Source organism: Gallinula chloropus (genome assembly GCF_964237585.1).
Source record: "Gallinula chloropus genome assembly, chromosome: 1".
NCBI lineage: Eukaryota > Metazoa > Chordata > Aves > Gruiformes > Rallidae > Gallinula > Gallinula chloropus.
The window spans coordinates 114764515-114782240 of NC_140085.1; the positions used below are offsets into that span (position 1 = coordinate 114764515).

A 17726-nucleotide genomic window follows, 5' to 3' on the forward strand; every position below is an offset into this window, starting at 1 on the left:
GTTGTGTTGGACATGCAGCCTCTCAGGGAATGTGCTGATCTGTTGGCATACGTAAAGCAGACAAAGAAGCTTGAGTGTCGTGTGAGGGTATGAGGGATGGAGAGGAGCGACCTTACCCAGTAACTTCTAACTTAAATCTGGTGGTTGTTACGGGTGTGTCAGACAGCTCCGCTGCTGGACATAGAGCTGTTTGTCCAAAGCTCTCGATCAATTAAGATCCCTTCTGAACAGAGCTCTGTTTATGGATCAGCTCTTCTTATGCAAGTGGGAGACAAGTAGCAACAGCAAACTTAACAGCGTTTTTATTCACTGACCTGACAGACTTCTCCTGCGGTGATTGCCTGAGCACCGCACAGGCTTCTGCAACCCAGCCACACGCGGTGGCACAGCGGGGGAAGGCCTGAGTGGCAGATCCTGTTGCTTTCCAAGAGTGTTTTTTCAAGACTAGGGTTGGAAGCGCTACAGGTAGGCTGTGGTGCACAAGGTATTAAAGCCATTAGGTTAGCTGCCCTTTCTCTCAAAGCTGCTCGTTTCCCTTACCAATGTGGGTGAGTACAACCCTAATGGCAGGCGTCAGATCCTTGTTTAAGAGGCAGAACCTTCTTGATAGCCGTATGCACCTTGGTGCCTGCTTCGCATACTCAGTTGTTCTCAGTTTTCTCTTCTGTCTTGAAGCCAGAGTTCTGGCATGGTTCTTACAGCATTAAACCACAGATGTCACGAGCAGCTCTGTTACCCTAGGTTTTGGTTTGTCTGAAGCTGTTGCTTCACAACAAATGAGGGTGTTTCATCGGTAGCTCCTGATTTACGTGAGTTTGAGTGCTGAGATCCTGCATTGATGGAAACAGCATGAAACCTGCCTAGAGCTTGGGCCAGCTTTTCTCGCCTTTGTGCCTGTGTAAGTTGAGATAAACCAGCTATAAGTAGCTTGGGTGGAAATTCTTCATGGGGAAAGTGTTAAGAAAGAAAAGAGCCTCTGCTACCCTCTCTCCCCTTGTGTTTTTGGCATTTGTGGAGTGTGGAGGATAGGGTCAAGTAAAGCCAAGCTACTACTTTTCTCTGAGTCTTACTGATGTTTTTTTGAGTAGCAGAAGTTTAAAAGAGCATTTTCTACTATGGCAAAACAACACTTGGGTGTAATGCAGAATAAGAGATTCTGTTCTATGCTCTCTCCAAGTTGCTGGCATTATTGTGAAGACAGTACTTGATCTCTGTACTTACCTTTTCTTGATTCTGTTCCTCACCTTCAGTCCTGTCAGCTCAGCCAACAGATTTCACAGTCACCCTTCCCACTCCTTGAGTACTGCTCAAAGGGAGTAACTTGCCATGCATGCAGCTCCCCAGTTCTCTGGAGGAAGACGAAGCTTCCTTTGTCCTTGGGTTTGTGGAGAGAGAGCGCACTACATGTGACTGCTTGGTGGTAGCTGTGAGACATATTAGAGGATGAAAAGTAATGCAAAATATGAGTATATAGAGAAGGCTAAGAATCCAGTCTTGGAAGAAGATCCTTCTGTTGATGGGATACTCTATGGTATTCGAATCCAGGATGCAAAGTAGGAGACAAGGGATAGATTTAAAGGGGGGAATTAAAGTATCAGCATGGTCAATCAGCATCATCAGCTGTAGCATCAACATGGGAGTGCCTACATGACATCATAGAATGAGTTTTATGCTGTTTTTCTAGCCATATAGTTGCTGCCTGCCTGTCCATCTGTCAGTCTCTCATTCCTAAGTTTTGAACACACTGGTTTTGTTGCAGGTAAGCTCAAAAGAGTTTTGGAAATTTCAGAAATTCAGCCTCCTGTAGCATTTGTGGGAATGGCTTTGTGGCAAGTGGCTAAAAAGAATTGTAAGGAAACCCAATTAGTTTTGCAAATGTTTTGGAAGGAGGTCCTAAGCATGAGAAGTGTTTACTTGAAAATCTAATGAGTGATAATGGAGGTAGCCGTACTAAGTCAACTGAAAAATAGTGGGTTTGTAGTTGTGATAGTTGAACTGAAATATGATTTAAATTAGTATCCTTAATTTTCCTTAAAATCCTTAAGCATTTTTTAATCCACGAATCCAAGCTTTTCACACTGTGACAAGAGATACCTTTTAGTATTTGTCTGTTGTGAGAAGCAGTGGTTTTGGTGCATTAAATAATTCTGGTGATGTAGCAACACTGCTTTCACATGTGAGCATACTTGTCTGGTCACTGTAGTTGTTTTACAATATAATCAAAATATATGTTGAAAAGTCTGGGCATTTTTGCTGATCTTAGAACTATTTAGGCTCTGTGATGAACATAATTTTCCCAAACAGTTTATGCAGCTGGAGAGAGTGGGATAAAATGTCTGCTGGATAGTGAGGAGAAGTAGGTGTGATCTCGTGATTGACTCTTGACCGCCACAGGGCAGGTAGCCCATGGACACAAGAAAATGTTTCAGGCCATCTCTACATGAGGTCTTTCAAAGAGCAGCTAGTGTTGCAAAACACCATACACTGAACATCTCTGCTCTGCACTTGGGAACTTTCCCATTGCCTTGTATCTTCAGGAAAATGAAAAGAAATTGCAAAAGAAACCTTGTGAGATGCTGGTATCGCCTTTTCCACCAGTTTTCATTAAGGGCTCTGAGCGTTAACCCTGTTTCTCAGGGTGTACAACCCTACCTTACACTTGGGAAACTAACTTTTAGTCATCTTTCACATGAGGTGATTGAAGGTTTTCTTCTGGCTGAGAAGGGACAGTGAAATTATTATGGTGGTCGGATTTAACAAAATAAAATCCGAATAAAGCTGATTTTCCGCTCTTTCATTACTTTTCCAGTCACAGCTGTTGCCATCTCACTGGACAAGTAGACTTGAGAATGTGTCTGGATGTGAGGTGTTGCAAGGAGCACAGAAGAAAGATATACAGTTTGGTTTGTGTTCGGCTGCCCATCCATGTAGTTCCCCTTCCCTGTAGGAGATCCATTCCTTAACATATTTCTTGTGTATAAGTTTGCAGTTGTTTTCAAAACATCCTAATTTGTACTTTATTAACGTTTCCGTAGATATTGTTGAGTGTCATTGCCGAAATGATTCAGCTCTCTAAAGAGCCCTGACACGCAGTGAGCAAGAAAGCGTTGCATCTGTTTTACCTACTGTTTTTTGGCTGCCTGTCCCTCAAGCTTGTTTTTCTATGGAGTGAAGTCTCCACGTGTTAGACTAATTACTGCACGACAGCTCCTTCACTCTTAGAAAGGCTTGGATGTCAGCTAGGCAAAGGTAATGAGATGTGCAGTGATGTCGCCGAGGGTCCAAATGTCTGTTATGCACGTGCAGTTGAAATAATAACCTCAAATGAACACAGTGCTAATTGTTGTCTCTGTAGCAAGCCACAGATTAGTGTTCCCTTTCTCTCCCCCTCCCCCTCGGCTCACTTTCAGTGTTGGGGTGGGCAATACTAATGGGTGTAAACAATCCGGGGTGCTTAATGCAGCTGCCAATTCATAACCGCTCTTTGCCACATCTCTGTGCTCACACCTGTGCAAGGGTCAGCCAAAGCGACACCAGGTGAGTTAAATCCATCAGCTGTTTCCTTTTTCCTGTTGTTGTTGGGGCCTGACTTCAAAATTGGTGGAAACTTTGCTGTTGCCGTAATTCACAGGGGAACTGGCTGTTTGTTCTTAAAAACATCTCTTCCTTAGGAGGAGGGCCGCTTCTGCTTACGCTTTGCCCTCTCAGGTTATGGAATGATCTCTTCCACCACTGGGCTGGGCAAATACAGACGTCCTTTCTATATCACTTAATAAGAATAACCAGATCTGTGTACATTCCCCTCTTTGTTTTGTTTTATCTTCCCTTTTCTTTTAAAGCCTGAGACTGCCGCTGTGCTGAAGCGCACTGTCGAGGCTCTTATGGAGAGGGGAGCCATTGTGAGGAACCTGGAAAACCTGGGAGAAAGGTCTTTACCTTACAAAATATCCAAGCACAAGGAGCGCCACAGAAGAGGAGGGTATGCATGATGATCTTTTTTTTTTTCCCCCTTTAAAATCCTTTAAAATGTGCATAAGTTGCTCTCCTTGTTTGGCCTTCTGTGTGGTTTTTGGAAGTGCACCTGTGGCGCCTGTGATCTCAGTAAGGTGGGTGGCTGTGTGTGTGTGTGTGTTCTGTGTGGCGGCCTTTCGTTAGTGCCAAGTGGTGGTGGTGGTGGTGCGACCGGCCTGCTGACCAGGCCTGCAGAACCACCTCCCCCAACACACACGGCGTTGGTTCGTTACGTCATCTTTACATAACTATTGGCCAAGGCAGTCAGGATGTTTACTGGTAGAGGTTTGTGCTGAATCTGCTGGCCGGTTGCTAATTGGCAGGATTGATTCTTCTTCCAAACCAAATGTTAATTACCTCGTGTGCCCTGGAAGACTCACTCCTGTTTCTGCTGTGGTTTTTGGGAGGGGTGTTAAAGATGGGCCTGTTGTTTACAGCAAGGACGCCGAATGTAAGTGAAGCTGTGAATTGGCACCTGGGACGTTGGGCTTCCCCTGCTGTGCAGGAGGGAGGTGCTGTGGATCGCACCCCCTGCTAGCTGACGCTGCCGGTGTGCTGTTGCTCCTTGAGGCTCCCTCCGAAATGGATGCTGGCTCTCCCAAGGACTGAGAGGTGTTGCTAAGCAACCCGCTCTCTGCTGGGGCTGCCTGCAGAAATCAAAATAACAATTATCCATGAGATCCTCCTAATCCCTGTAATTGGCTGGTTGACCACCCTGCCTACCTACGGTCTTCCTTGAGGGGTGTTTGGCACCAGGGAAGGAGGGGTGACTCCAGGGATGTACCTTACTGTGAAGCCCTTCTTGGATTATCTTCCTAGGGATGACTCAGGGTTTCACTCCCTCTTCTGAGGACCTCTTCATTCTTCTGTGAAGTGGGAGTGGTGACAGGTGTCAGTTAAAGCAAACTGACAGAAAGGGTAGGGGAAGAGATCTCCACCACATGCCTGTTACTTAACTGAAAGCAGTGGCATTGTATCCATGACTGTCTGTAACTCCTGCTCCGTGGTGTCCTTCAAAGCATGGCTTGATCCTGCTAGCTTTGCATTTTAGGGTGAAGCCTTGTTGGCTGCACATGGGAGCTAATCAAAGCTTTGTCTCAAAACAGAATTACTAATCACCTTATCCTTCTGTTGGAGTAGAAGCATTTTATAAACATTAAAGTCTCTTCTGACAGCTTCAGCTGAACAAAGAGCTGCCATTACTCGCCTTGTACAGGTGGGGAGCTAAGGCAGGAGGATGAAGTTAGAATAATTTTGAGTGCTGAAGTTGAGACTTTTTTTTTATCCCTCAAGCACTCGGCACTTTGTAACATTTCAGAACTTCTGACGACAGTTTTCACTTGATTTAGGTGGCAGCACTCCTGCCTTGGCTTAATCCAACAGGGAAACCAGGAATGGAGAATACAATAACCAGCATCACAAGAACTTTCTAGCAGTGATCATAGAATCACAGGCTGGTTTGGGTTGGAGGAGACCTCAGAGCCCATCTAGTTCCAACCCCTCTGCCATGGGCAGGGACACCCTCCACTAGATTGGGTTGCCCAAAGCTCCACCCAATCTGGCCTTGAACACTGCCAGGGAGGGGGCAGCCACAGCTCCTCTGGGCAGCACCTCACCATCCTCATGGGGGAGAATTTATTCCTAATATCTAATCTAAATCTACCCTCCTTCAGTTTAAGGCCATTATCCCTTGTCCCGTCACTCCATGCCCTTGTAACCAGTCCCTCTCCAGCTTTCCTGTAGGCCCCTTCAGGTATTGGAAGGCTGCAGTAAGATCTCCCTGGAGCCTTCTCTGCATCAGGCTGAACAAGCCCAACTCTCAGCCTGTCTTCACAAGAGAGGTGCTCCAGCCTTGGATAATCATCCTCATGGCCCTCCTCTGGTCTCACTCCAACAGGTCCATGTCTTTCTTGGAATGGGGACCCCAGAGCTGGATGCAGCACTCCAGGTGGGGTCTCACCAGAGCACAGAATCACCTACCTTGACCTCCTAGTCATACTGGTTTTGATGCAGTCCAGGGTACAGTTGGCCTTGTGGGCTGCAAGTGCACATTACCAGGTCATGAGCTTTTCATCAATCAGCACCCCCAAGGAGTTGTTCTCCTCAGGGCTGCTCTCAATCCATTCTCCACCCAGCCTGGAGTTGTGCTTGGGATTGTTCTGACCCACATGCAGGACCTTGCACTTGTCCTTGTTGAACTTCATGAGGTTCACATGGACCCAGCCTCAAGCCTGTCAGGGTCCCTCTGGACGGCACCATTTCCCTCTTGTGCGTCACAGTACCACACAGCTTGGTGTTGTCAGCAAACTTGCTGAGGGTGCAGCTGATCCCACTGTCCACGTCTCTGAAAAATATGTTTAAACTCTGTTGGTCTCACCTGATGAACACCACTCATCACTGGTCTCCACTTGGACATTGAGACATTGACTGCGACTCTCTGAGTGCGACTGTCCATCTAATTCCTTTTCTACTAAGTGGTCCATCTGTTGAATCCATGTCTCTCCAGTTTCGAGGCAAGGATGTTGTGCAGCACGGCAGCAAATGCTTTGCACAAGTCCAGGTAGGTGATGTCTGTCACTCTTCCCAGGGAACAGAAGCCATTTCTCCAGGGAGTATTTCAGACATGTAAACTACCGTAACTCATTCACTGAGGCAGATTACCCACTTAAGAAACAGGACAAGGGGTTCTGTAGGCTGTAACCCTCTTCTTTACAGAGTCCTCGGGGCAGACGTATTTTGTGTTCTGAAGGAGGCAAGGTTTTAGTAGCAAATAATTGACATTGTGTCTTGAAAACACGGGCAGGAAGCCATCAGATTAATGTCACCACTGATGTGATGTTCCTCCTCCACCTTCCAGTTCAAGTGACTCTAAATATTTAGCAGGCGTTCTGCTTGCCCTGGATTTGGATCCTCTCTATTTGAATGTGACAGTTCCTCCCCTAAATTACTTGGCTGCTTGAAAGGGAGAAGTGATTGAGAGAGGGCACTACAGGAAATTGTTGTTGTGTGCTTTTAATTGGAGAACTCAAAGTCCAGACACTCGAGACCTTACAAAGGGAAGCAGCAGGCAGTTTCAGCACCTGGTGATGCAGGACAATTGTATTTCTGTACATTTTTCTTGCAGGAGTACAGTCTAGTGTGCAGGCATGGTGGATTGCCTGTATACCATCCCATATTTTCTATGGTCTGGAGAAAAAGTTACTTGGGATATTAAACGTAAGCTAGGAATAGGAACTGAAAAGTCAGTTTTAGGTCCACCTTATAAAATCAGTAAAAAAAAAAAAAAAAAAAAGCAGTATTTTCCTTAACAGGACAAAGTTATGAAGGGGAAAAAAATAGGCTTTTCAAGATACCTCATTCATCTGAATATACACCTGTATTTACCAAGAATTCCTGAGGTCTTTTCTCCTTCATAGCCATTTTTTAGTTGTGTCTTTGTTCCTTTTCTTAGCAAGCCAGTGTTGAAAGTAGCATAGAGTGTGTCACCTTCTCCTTAATCTGGGCTTTTTCTGAAGTTTTTGAAAGGGCTTCTGTCAGAGTTACTGTGTGTCTGGGGCATGGGGAGACTCTTTCAAAGCTTCTCTTAGTTCTTTTTTTTCTGGTTGGGGTTTTGTTTTGTGTTTTGTTTGCCTTTAAAAACATAGTTTTATATTATTTGGTGGGATTTTTTTTTTTTAGTTTTGCGATTCTTAGCAGTGCTCCAGCTAGTTTATTTTCCAGTGATGTGTAGATGGTTGGAGACTTGGGATGTACACTGAATCTGTTACTTCCTTGGAGCTTCTGGCTGGTGAATTACATGAAAATTAGTGGAATGCCAACATCCGTAGCAACAAATTGTGTGAAAATCAGTGCAGTACAATAGTTGAAGCCTGGGTCACAGGTTACTAGCGTGCCTCATAGAGACAGCTCTTGTGCTAGGGGCCGCAGCACCACCAGCAGCCTTCCTGCCACTCAGAATGATGGCATGGAGTCCCCCCACCAGCATGGGGCGGTTGCCTGAAGGCCACAATGAACCCAACCGAAGCCATCTTCCTCAGCAGTGCAGTGAGCTTAGCTTTGCCCCCTCATAAAAATCAAGGGCAATTCGTAGGGCAGCACCAGCTCTTCCCAGGTCAACTGCGATGCGCTCTGCAGCATGCCTTGCAGTCATCCTTCTCCCAGGTTTTTGCTGTGCGTTTTCTTCATTTAGTTAATCCCATTTTTAACTGAAATTTGCATGTTTATTGCAGCACAGCATAAAACTGACTGATTGACAGTGAAAGGGACCACAAGTAGGATGTGCATGGCAAAGCTACTGCTGGACCTGGCCAGGTTTTGGTCGCATCTTTAGTGAAGAGGGAAGAATTAAACTGGAAAACATGTATTCATAGGACAATAGGGAAGGTAGTTGTCTCCTTAATAAAGTGTGCTTTTTCCCCCCTCTGAGTTCTGTAGAGCGTTGGCATCATCTGCCTTGGATGTACTGCATTACAGGCACGTTACAAAGTTAAGAATATCCAGGAGACTTTACAGAGGACAAGGATTTTCCTGCCAGCTGATCTGTACAGCTGAGATTTTTCAAAGCCTGCCATAGGGGACTGGGGCCCGCAGCTGTCACCAGCGTGAGCGGTTCTACTCCCATGGGCAGCTTTGAAGGCCTTGGATCATACGTATAATTGACTTGTTTCTTCTCAGGAAATGACATTCACTGAGCAGGTGGTGCATGTGCACTGAGGGTATATTAAAACAAATATAAGTCTTAAATGCGTCTCCCTTGGCAGAAAACACCCTCCTGTTTTAGAGACCCAGTATCGACAGCTTTTGCGTTTAAGTATGAAAATAGTGAGTTTCAGGAACAGGGCAGACACATCTGAAGAATCAAACTTTTAAATCTTTGGTTTACTGATTGCTGGAGCTGAAGTTGAGTTAGCTGCTAATTCACGCCCGTGTTACTAACTGCAGTAGTAGAGCATTAATGCACTGCTCTGGAAGTCTTTAAGAGCGTGATTCAAGTAACATCGCGCAGAACTGTAACAAATGCTACTCATCTTGCTGATGAATAGAATGCGATGGGGATACGTGGGTTTCAGTGAAGGTTAGGTATGTAAATTTAGCTGAGGCATTGAGCCTGAGTGGCATTGAGCCTGAGTGACTTGCCCATGGCCGCCCCAGCTCTGAAAAAGCAGCGGAGGAATGTAAATAAGGATTCCCAACTGTATCTCCCGTTGGGCGGGAGATGGGTGCCAAATGTTTGTTCTACTAGCCACTGCTTGTTTATAATCTTTAATGAGCTGTATTTAAATTGCTTTAACCCCCGTGCATTTTCTTTTAAAAAAATATTTTATTGCATGTGTCAGGAGGCGCTTTTTTCTGGAACAAACAGAAGCAAACTGATTTAAATAAGGTGTGTGCTAGTATTTGAATTCAAGGAATGTTAAACTCTGTGTTTGTTGGCTGTTGAAGATGATACTGAAGCAGTGAATCCTTCAAAGCAGGTTGCAAGTAAAGGGCCCAGGCTGGGGTCGGGTGATGGCATTGCAGAACTGCTGTTGTGTATTGGGTCAGTCCCGAGCTGGAGAATATGGCAACTGCTTCCAAAATGATAGGTCACGGTAGCACAGCCTGTGGGTTTGCACTTCTGTGGCATACCTATTTTCTTTGGCCTTGCCAGGCTGTGCCTCAATCACATGCTTGTGACACTTCGTGCTTCGGGGCATCAAGGAAAGGAGGTGGTTTGGGGGATGTGGTTGGTATGTAGGGTATTTTTTACTTTGGGGGAGATGGAACAAGGGTGGCTGCAAAACAGATCTCTAAAAGAAAATAAGGTTCAGAAGCTCCCCTAGGGAGGTAATGGCTCGAACCTTTTGTGGACCAGCTCTCTTGCAGTAACCTTTTCATCTGGAAGGAGCTATGTCAGGGGCTTTGGGGAGTAGAAGGTGGCCAGCTGTATCTGGGTTTTAGAGTACTGGGCATTGTGCTATCCCCTAGAGATTTTTTTCTTGGTGATTTTATTTCCTCCCCAAATGTTGCTTCCACGCTTACTTTTGTTGTCTCTGTGGTAGAAAGGGTGATGTGCATCAGCCTGGTCTGGGCTCGGGTTTAGCACAGTTCTGTAAATCAGGAGAGGACTGTGGCCTTTCCCTTCTATTTTATTTTGTCACGTGTGTGCTTTCCCCTATTTAAGCTACCTGTAATACAGCAATGGTTTTAGACCTTTTCACCCCACATTTTTATGATTTCATTTACTTTGCTTGTTGTGAGTTCTGCAGATAAACTCTGTGTAATTCTGATTATTCATAATAATTTCCATGTTCTATTTTCCAGTTTTTCATTGCCTTGTGGGTTTTTTTTTCCCTTTCAATTCTGATTTTGAAAAGATGGCAATTTTCTTTTGTTATTTGCTTGCTTGTCTCTTAATCTTTTTGTTTTGCTGTTCACTCCCAGTTATCTCATCAGCCCACTTGTTCTCTGAAATAGCAAACTCCTCAGGTCTTACTTTTGTTCTTGCTGAATTGTGTTTTGGGAGCTTATCTTAACACATGCACAGGGAATTTTCTGTAGGCGGTGTGCAGGGACCCTGGTGATTGCCAGGGTCTGCTGTGGAGCAGAGGGTATGCATCGAGAGCATCTCACAGGATCAGGAGCCAGAAGATCCAAGTCACAGTGTTAGTTGTGCTGGGGACTTGTTCGTGTGACAGGGCAAAATGGCAAGGAAGGGAGGTCTCTTCCCAAGGATACAGAGTGATGAACTGGTAGCACCAAGTTTCGGTACTAGCTTCCCCTCTGCTACAGTGGGGAAGGCTTGGAGCCTAACCTGGCCTTCCCACAAATCACTCCCACCTCCTCCAGGTGGTTGGGGGTCTGAAGCCATTGGCTGTCCTTTGGAAGCAACAGTGCATGCTTGGGCAACAGGGTGCGACTCTCCCATTTCTCTGTGACCCCGTGGCCCAAAGCACAAGGAGTAGATAGCTGTTATGAGGCTATCATCCTTAAAATCCCCATCCCACCAGACATTCTCTAGAATTATTTCAGCAACTGAGCAGCACGTTGTTTAAGACATCTGAATACTTTAGAAATGTATTGATGTAAATCACACCACATCTTCAAACTTTTCTCCTTCCATAAAGAGTCTGAGCTTAGGAACTGTGCTTACACAACCTATTTTTAAGCAAGGAGCTTGTGGCAGAATATATTCCGTGTGGACAAGAGATGCTGAAGCGTCTTCCAGTAACCCACACTGTCTGGATACAATTTTATTTACTTTATTTATAAGAGGAAAATAATCGTTGCCCACCAGAACTGTTCTCTGGAGTGTTTACAAGTTTTAACAACCCTACCCTGGATGTATTTAGAAGATGGGTAGGTGAGGTGTTCAGGGATATATATGGTTTAGTAGAGGGCAGGTATGGTTGGACTCGATGATTGTTTCCAACCTAGCAATTCTGTGATTCTTTTCTCCCCAGCCCCTGGGTAAAATACAAACTATATCCTAGTTAGAGGACTTCATCCTGCAGATAAACGTACCAACATGTTTGGCCACATGCAGGTAGACTCCCTTGATGATTTTCATGGCCATTGAGGAAAGAAAAACAGATGAGATTGCAAAGAAAAGCAGATGAAAGAGGTTGCCAGCTTTCCTTCCTTAATGCCACTGAACTAAATTTATGACAAGCAGACAACCTGTGTGGTTTGTTTCTGTTCAGATTTTAGAACATCTTGATCTGTTCAAGCAAAAAGGAGCTCTGGGTCTGTGATGTACTTGGATGAGAACAAAACCAGTTTGAATAATTGCGTATTGCGCAGGTTTGCAGTATTTTCTGCTAAATTGATTGTCTTCTTCCACTAGATGGGGCTTTCTTCATTGATGAGTTGAGCCATTACTTTTCCTTAAAATGCTTTAGTCCATGTGCACATGCATGTAAGTGTGCGTGTGATTAGAGCCCTGAAGTGGCTCCCCCTTCCCCCCTCCCTGACCCCCCCCTACCCCCATACCTCACCTGTGGGAGCACAACTCGTCACGGTTTTGGAGCTTTTCCGAAGAAATGGCAGGGTGCACTAGCTGGTGATGCTGAGGCAATGGTATCATTTTCTGACGCACCAAATTCTGTAGCCGCCTTGTGCAAGTACATGGGTGGGTTGCGATGGCCGCCCTTAAACAGCGCGTTTGGCGGGATGGGGGTCAGTCATGAATTATCCCAGATGTTCCAGACTTTTCAAATGCTGCCCAGGGAGCATGGCTTTTCAAATACTCCAAGTGCCTGTTTCTCCTTTGCAGTGTAATGGTATTTCTTGTTTAATTTGCCTGCGATGTTGCAAAGCGACCTTCCGTTATTTAATTAGCCCCATGACAGGTGCCTACCTATAGAATTTGGCAAATGAAATTTCTGAAGACTGCAGGTGGTAAAATGCACTTGCTCGTGATGGATTACCTGTGTCATTGCCGTGGCACAGGTTAGTTACTAAGGTACCAGCTTTTGGTTTTGATCCCGTACTTCCCACTTGCTGTCCTTGTCATTTTTAAGGGATGTCCACCTCTTCTGTACCTGACTTCTAAAAGCGAAAAGTGACACGTGCACTAGGCTTTCCAGCTGCAAACTGGAAATCCCTCTGAGCATGACCTTGCTACCCTTGCTACTCTTCCCTGCTGCAGAAGGGTAGCTATTGCCAGAAGTTGAGAAGAAAAGCAAACCCCAATGCAGTGGGTCCCAAAGATGAAGTGATCGTTCAGTAGCAAACCAGTTCGATTTCTATAGGATCAGGACGAATGCCTCCCTACCCTCAGGCAGGTGCTGTGGCTTGCTTTCCTCCAGGTGGGTTCCTGCTTCCCTGTTTGATGCTTAACCTCTACCTGGTCATCAGAATGTTTTCTGTCTTCCACCTCCTCACCAGGCAAGCTTACACGGATTTTTCCACCACTATATAAAGGGGAAATTTAAGCATGCAGGCATTTTTTTGGCCACAACCATGGGACCACACAGCCTCTTCCAAGTCCACCCTACGTGTGCTCTTCCCTCGGCTCCCCAGGCTGACAGACTCACATTCTAGGATGGTTTAAAAGTGAGTTTCAATCCAGGTGCTTTTAATATGTTAGAAAGGATACATGAAACCTCATTGGCTGGTGGGGTTTTTTCCCTCTCATAGGTGAAGGTTATCTTCTCCTTTATTTGGGGTCACATGACTTTTAATATTTTTTTCAGTTAATGCATTGTTTTACTATGCTTCAGTCTGCTGTCCTGTATTTAAATCATCCTTCTATTTACTGTCGAGCAGGATGACAAAAATAACCGTGGCCTCGTAGTGAATCAGTGGAATTTTCCTGCATTTCTCCCCCAATGACTCGACTGACTCCTAGAGAGCCTAAATGCTTTTGCGTTTTTCCTTGCAAGAATGAGGTGGTTTCCCTCCTGGATTCCTGTATTTTTCCCTATCTTTAGGGTTTTCTGGGATTTGTTTTTGTTTACTACTCAAACAGTAGCTACAGCATTGTGTGTCAGGCCATACAGATCACTGAAATTAAGGTTGCTGCCTGCCGTATGGAGGGTGGGTTAAAAACCCCCCACGGCCTCCTGACAGCTGGTTTAAATGCACGGATTTGGGGTGAAGGGCTTGCAGATCTCCTCTGGGATAGCACTGGCAATTGTGTTTGGTCACTGCTTTCATCGCCGTTAGTTTCTTTGCTTTCTTTAAGGATGAAATTTATTTTTAATTTTCTCTTTTTTTTTGCCAGGCTTCTTTTCCTTCTCTCTCTTTTTTTGGCACGGGGACGCGCGATCGTAGCTTGTTAAGGCTGAAGAGTGGTGGTTGTTTTTAAAAACTCTCCTTGTCCCCAATTACTGCCGTTTTTGCATCCTCAGATAAAATACCTATTACGCGAGGAGTCATAGAGATATGCTGTAACAGCTCATCCTCCCATCCCCCCTCCCTTCTCCTTCAGTTATCAACAGTGCGTCAGTGGAAATTTCCACCCTTTGCGAATGTGAGAGAAAGCGCAAAGTTGCAAAGCAGCCTTTGGAGAAGGGAAAAAAAAACCCCAACCCCACACACAACAAACCCACAACTATTGCCGTTTTAGGAACACAATGAAAAGCAGCGTACGGCTTGCAAGCAGGAATGAAACGAAATGAAATGAAATGAAATGGTCGAGAAGTGGTGGGACTAAAATGGAGTGGCAAAGAGCAAGCAGCAGGGTCTGCCGTACAAATGGATGCCCTTGCTACGGGAAGGGGGCATGAAAGTGGTGGTGGATAACCAGATAGAATTTCTATACGTCCCCCCTCCGTCCCCCTTCCCCCTCCCAACCCTCCTTTCTGTTCATTGCAACTGTGAGAGGATTCAGAAGGCTTCTTCCCAAGGAGAAGAGTTAAGTGTCATCTGTTAAATTTACCAGTGGCTTTTAATGGCTTTAGCAGAAAACACGACTTTCCCTTTTTAAGGGGTGTGCATCCTTCAGATGTTGCTGTGCAGCATTTCTGACCAATTGTCCGAGCCTGAAAATCGTTTCTCTCCCTAAACTTTTAACCGGGCGGCATCTCCTCATTCTGGAGGCCAGAAAACGCTAGGCAGGTCAGTTCTCCAAATAGAGTAAGCCGAATCCTGTTCGCTCCCCATCGAAGCCTGTGAGGATTAGCGAGGAGAACTGAGCCCCCGTGAGTCCCTCTAAATCCTTCTGGAGGCAAGTTGTTCCTGTAGCTCTCAGTAGCCCTGCTGCAGTCAGAGGAGCAGCACCTTCGCTGACGCGACCTGGCGCCAGTCCCTTGGCTTCGGTGACGCTCTGCCGCAGCTCGCACCAGCTGGGCATCTCTTCTGGAGGACCCGTCACTTCAGTACGGGGTGTGGGGAGACTTCTTTCCATTCAGTGCTTCAGCCTGGTCATTTTGAAAGAGACTTCAGAGCCAAATTGTGGCCACTGAGATTATCAGGATGGGGATTACTGCCTGAGGAGGGATTTCTTCGCTGTGTTTTCCACGGGTGGATTCCATCCCTGATCAGTAATCCAGCACATGCTGCTTGAGTCATTTCTGGTGTGACAGGTCTGCTCTGTGTGTAATATTTCTGATGTAACACATTTAGCTGGGTGAAAATGATCTCTGTGCAGCATGAGGAACATGAGTGTGTGGGTTCATGACCCCATCCTCCTCTATCTCCTGCCCAGACTCAGAGTTTGGCTGCTGGTCTTGGGGACCTACCGTTCACGGTTACCTTTATGAAGGTGGACTGTGGTGTGATGCTCACACTATAGATGACTTCGTGAGAGTCTGTACCTCCTGCAGAACAAATTCCTCTCTGCTAGGTACAGTTTTTAAATCAAACCGGGATGCTTGATCCTGTTTGGGTAACATGACTTAATTTTGAGATATCACTTTCAGGCTGTACTGACGCTTCGTGGGGAGGTGTGCTCGAGCGGACTAGGGGGACGGGGAGCTTTAGTAGGAGGCTGCGTTAAGACTAAAATGAAATAGCTAGGTGGGAAGTGCTGTGCTGTGCAGTGTCTTTCAATTACTGCCAGTCTTGGAAATGAGGTGCGTGGTTAGTTCTCTTCAGTAGGATTTCTGAGACAGTTGCAGTGTCTTTTTAAGATGCTGTAGTTAGTGCCACGCCAAATGCAGGCAAAGTGATGAAAAAGAGTGCTGGTTGCAGCTCCATTGACAGCACTGGTTCATTCACAGCATTTCAAGGGAGGAGGGATAGCCAGTGACGTGGCTCATTCCCTTTTACACTGGTGGGATAGCTGGCACTGGGTCACTCCTTACTTGCAGGAACAATAGACATAAGGTTGGTAATGAATTTAAGGCACAGTCTCCTGTTAAGAGGCGGGATCTGAATTTGCATATCTGAGATTAAGTCAATGCACAGTGTGAATTTGCATATCTGAGCTTAAGTTGGTGCACAGTGTGTCCCTTGTCTGAAGTGGGGCTTGTGAAGTGCAGTAGGCAGACCTGGCTGCTTTCTGTGTGTTGGTGTTCTGGTGTTTTAGAAGCCTCTTGCAAAATTATAGTTGAGCTCGTTCAGAAGGTTCAGTTCTTCAGCAAAGGAGTTTATTGCAGGACAGACCTTGGTGACCTAATTTATTAATGGGGAGGAAATGTCCTTCTTCCCTTAGGTAGGCGGTCGGCTTTGTCTTTATAGAAGTCAAAGATAGCTGTGCAGTGGACGCAGAGTGCTTACGTGGAGCGAGGCATCTTGTACGTGCGGTGCATGTGTGGCAATGTGACCTCTTCAGCCCCCCCAAGGTCAGCGCGACAGCGGCTCCTCCAGCGCCAGCTGCGCAAGCGGGGCCCGGCCCGCGCGCCGCTTCGCCTTCCCCCCAGGCAGAGGGAAAATGGACGGCGTGTTCACATCGGAGATGTGCCTAGTTTGGGATAAGTCCATCTCTCTGGGTTTCTTTTTGTCCGTTCAGCTCCAGAGCGCAACCTTAAAGGAAGAAAACGTGCCTGTGTGTGTATCAGCTTCCGATGTTTCACGCTGGTGTCGGTTCCCCAAAGAAACAGGGCTGTAAATTTCCAAGAAGGAGAATGCGTGGTGTAACTGAGATGCATGTGCCACCCTACCTTTGGGGTTTTTTTAGAGGCTGTTCAAACCACTATGTGTAAATGAACTCTCTTTATTACCTTGGGGAAACCATGCTGTACAATGAAGAAGAGTTGAGACTGAGCCCGCTTCAGTTGAACTTTTCCTGATTTCAAATAAGAAAATGCTGAGCTTTTATTGAAAACAGTTCTGGTGCTAAAATGTAAGCAAAAATGGGAGAGTTTTATGTGAGAAGCCCCACAGAACACTTGAATTCGAGTTTTTGTGCTACAGGTATTTTTTTTTATTGTGTGTATGTTTCTCATTGCAGGTATTTTTTGATAGACTTAGAGGGCCCACCTTCGATTGTATCGACCATGATGGAACATTTAGGACGTGATATTGATGTAATTAGACGTGGGTTTGTAAAGCATCCAGTATCAAAGACAGAAGAATGCAGTGGCATAATCCCAGTCAACTATGAAGATAAACTAATTGCCAAGAAGAAGTGAATATTCCAAATAGCATGTTTGAAACTATTTTTTAAGAAACTTTTTTAATTCCTGCTTTGGAAAACAATTGTGATAATTAATGTCCATCAAAAATAATCAGTTTTGGCCATGTGTGTGCGGTATAGCGCACTATCTTAAGTTATTATAACATTTAAGGTTTCTTTTTGTTTCAAAGAATTTGCATAGACTTAATCTGCATGCTTATCTTGGTATTTGACAACTCTGGAAATTGATTTTCGTTTCTCTTAGAGCATTACGTTGATAATGAAGTTTTATCCACCATCAGAGTGCTAAAAATAGCACTCTTTTTCTAAAGACAGATTACTTCAGAATATGTATATTTACATAAGAGATTAAGATGTCTACAGTGTAAACACAGCAATATAGGTTGTGATTTGTTTGAGGAGGTTTTGCTTGGTTTTGGAAAAAGGTAATAAAAGCACGATTAAAAATAAAACCTGACTCATTTTTTAAAAGCAGAAAAGGTACCAGAAAAAATAACTATCACTGCCAAAAGACACATCATACTTCTTTCTTTAAGGTAATAACTCTGTTCAAAGTACAGGTAAAAAAAAATTCTCTATAGAAAAAGTCCAGAAACTTCCAAGTGGCAGGTTGGAGAGTAACCGTGCGAAGAATGAAAGATGTTTTGTATTACCATCAGCTAGACCCAGGCCAGTATTCCAAACTGAGAGAAAACATCAGGATGAAGGTGCT

At 45.2% G+C, this 17726-nt stretch overlaps 1 protein-coding gene across 1 annotated transcript in view; it reads left to right on the forward strand.

The window, feature by feature from the left end:
• MRPS6 (mitochondrial ribosomal protein S6) overlaps positions 1–17466 on the forward strand; it is a 49650-nt gene extending 32184 nt beyond the window's left edge. Inside the window, exons 2-3 of the mRNA XM_084279375.1 lie at positions 3840–3979; positions 16829–17466. Coding sequence (XP_084135501.1) covers positions 3840–3979; positions 16829–17009 — 321 coding nt within the window. The 3' untranslated portion in view covers positions 17010–17466. The remainder of the gene's footprint in view (positions 1–3839; positions 3980–16828) is intronic.
• The last annotated feature ends 260 nt before the right edge of the window (positions 17467–17726 follow it).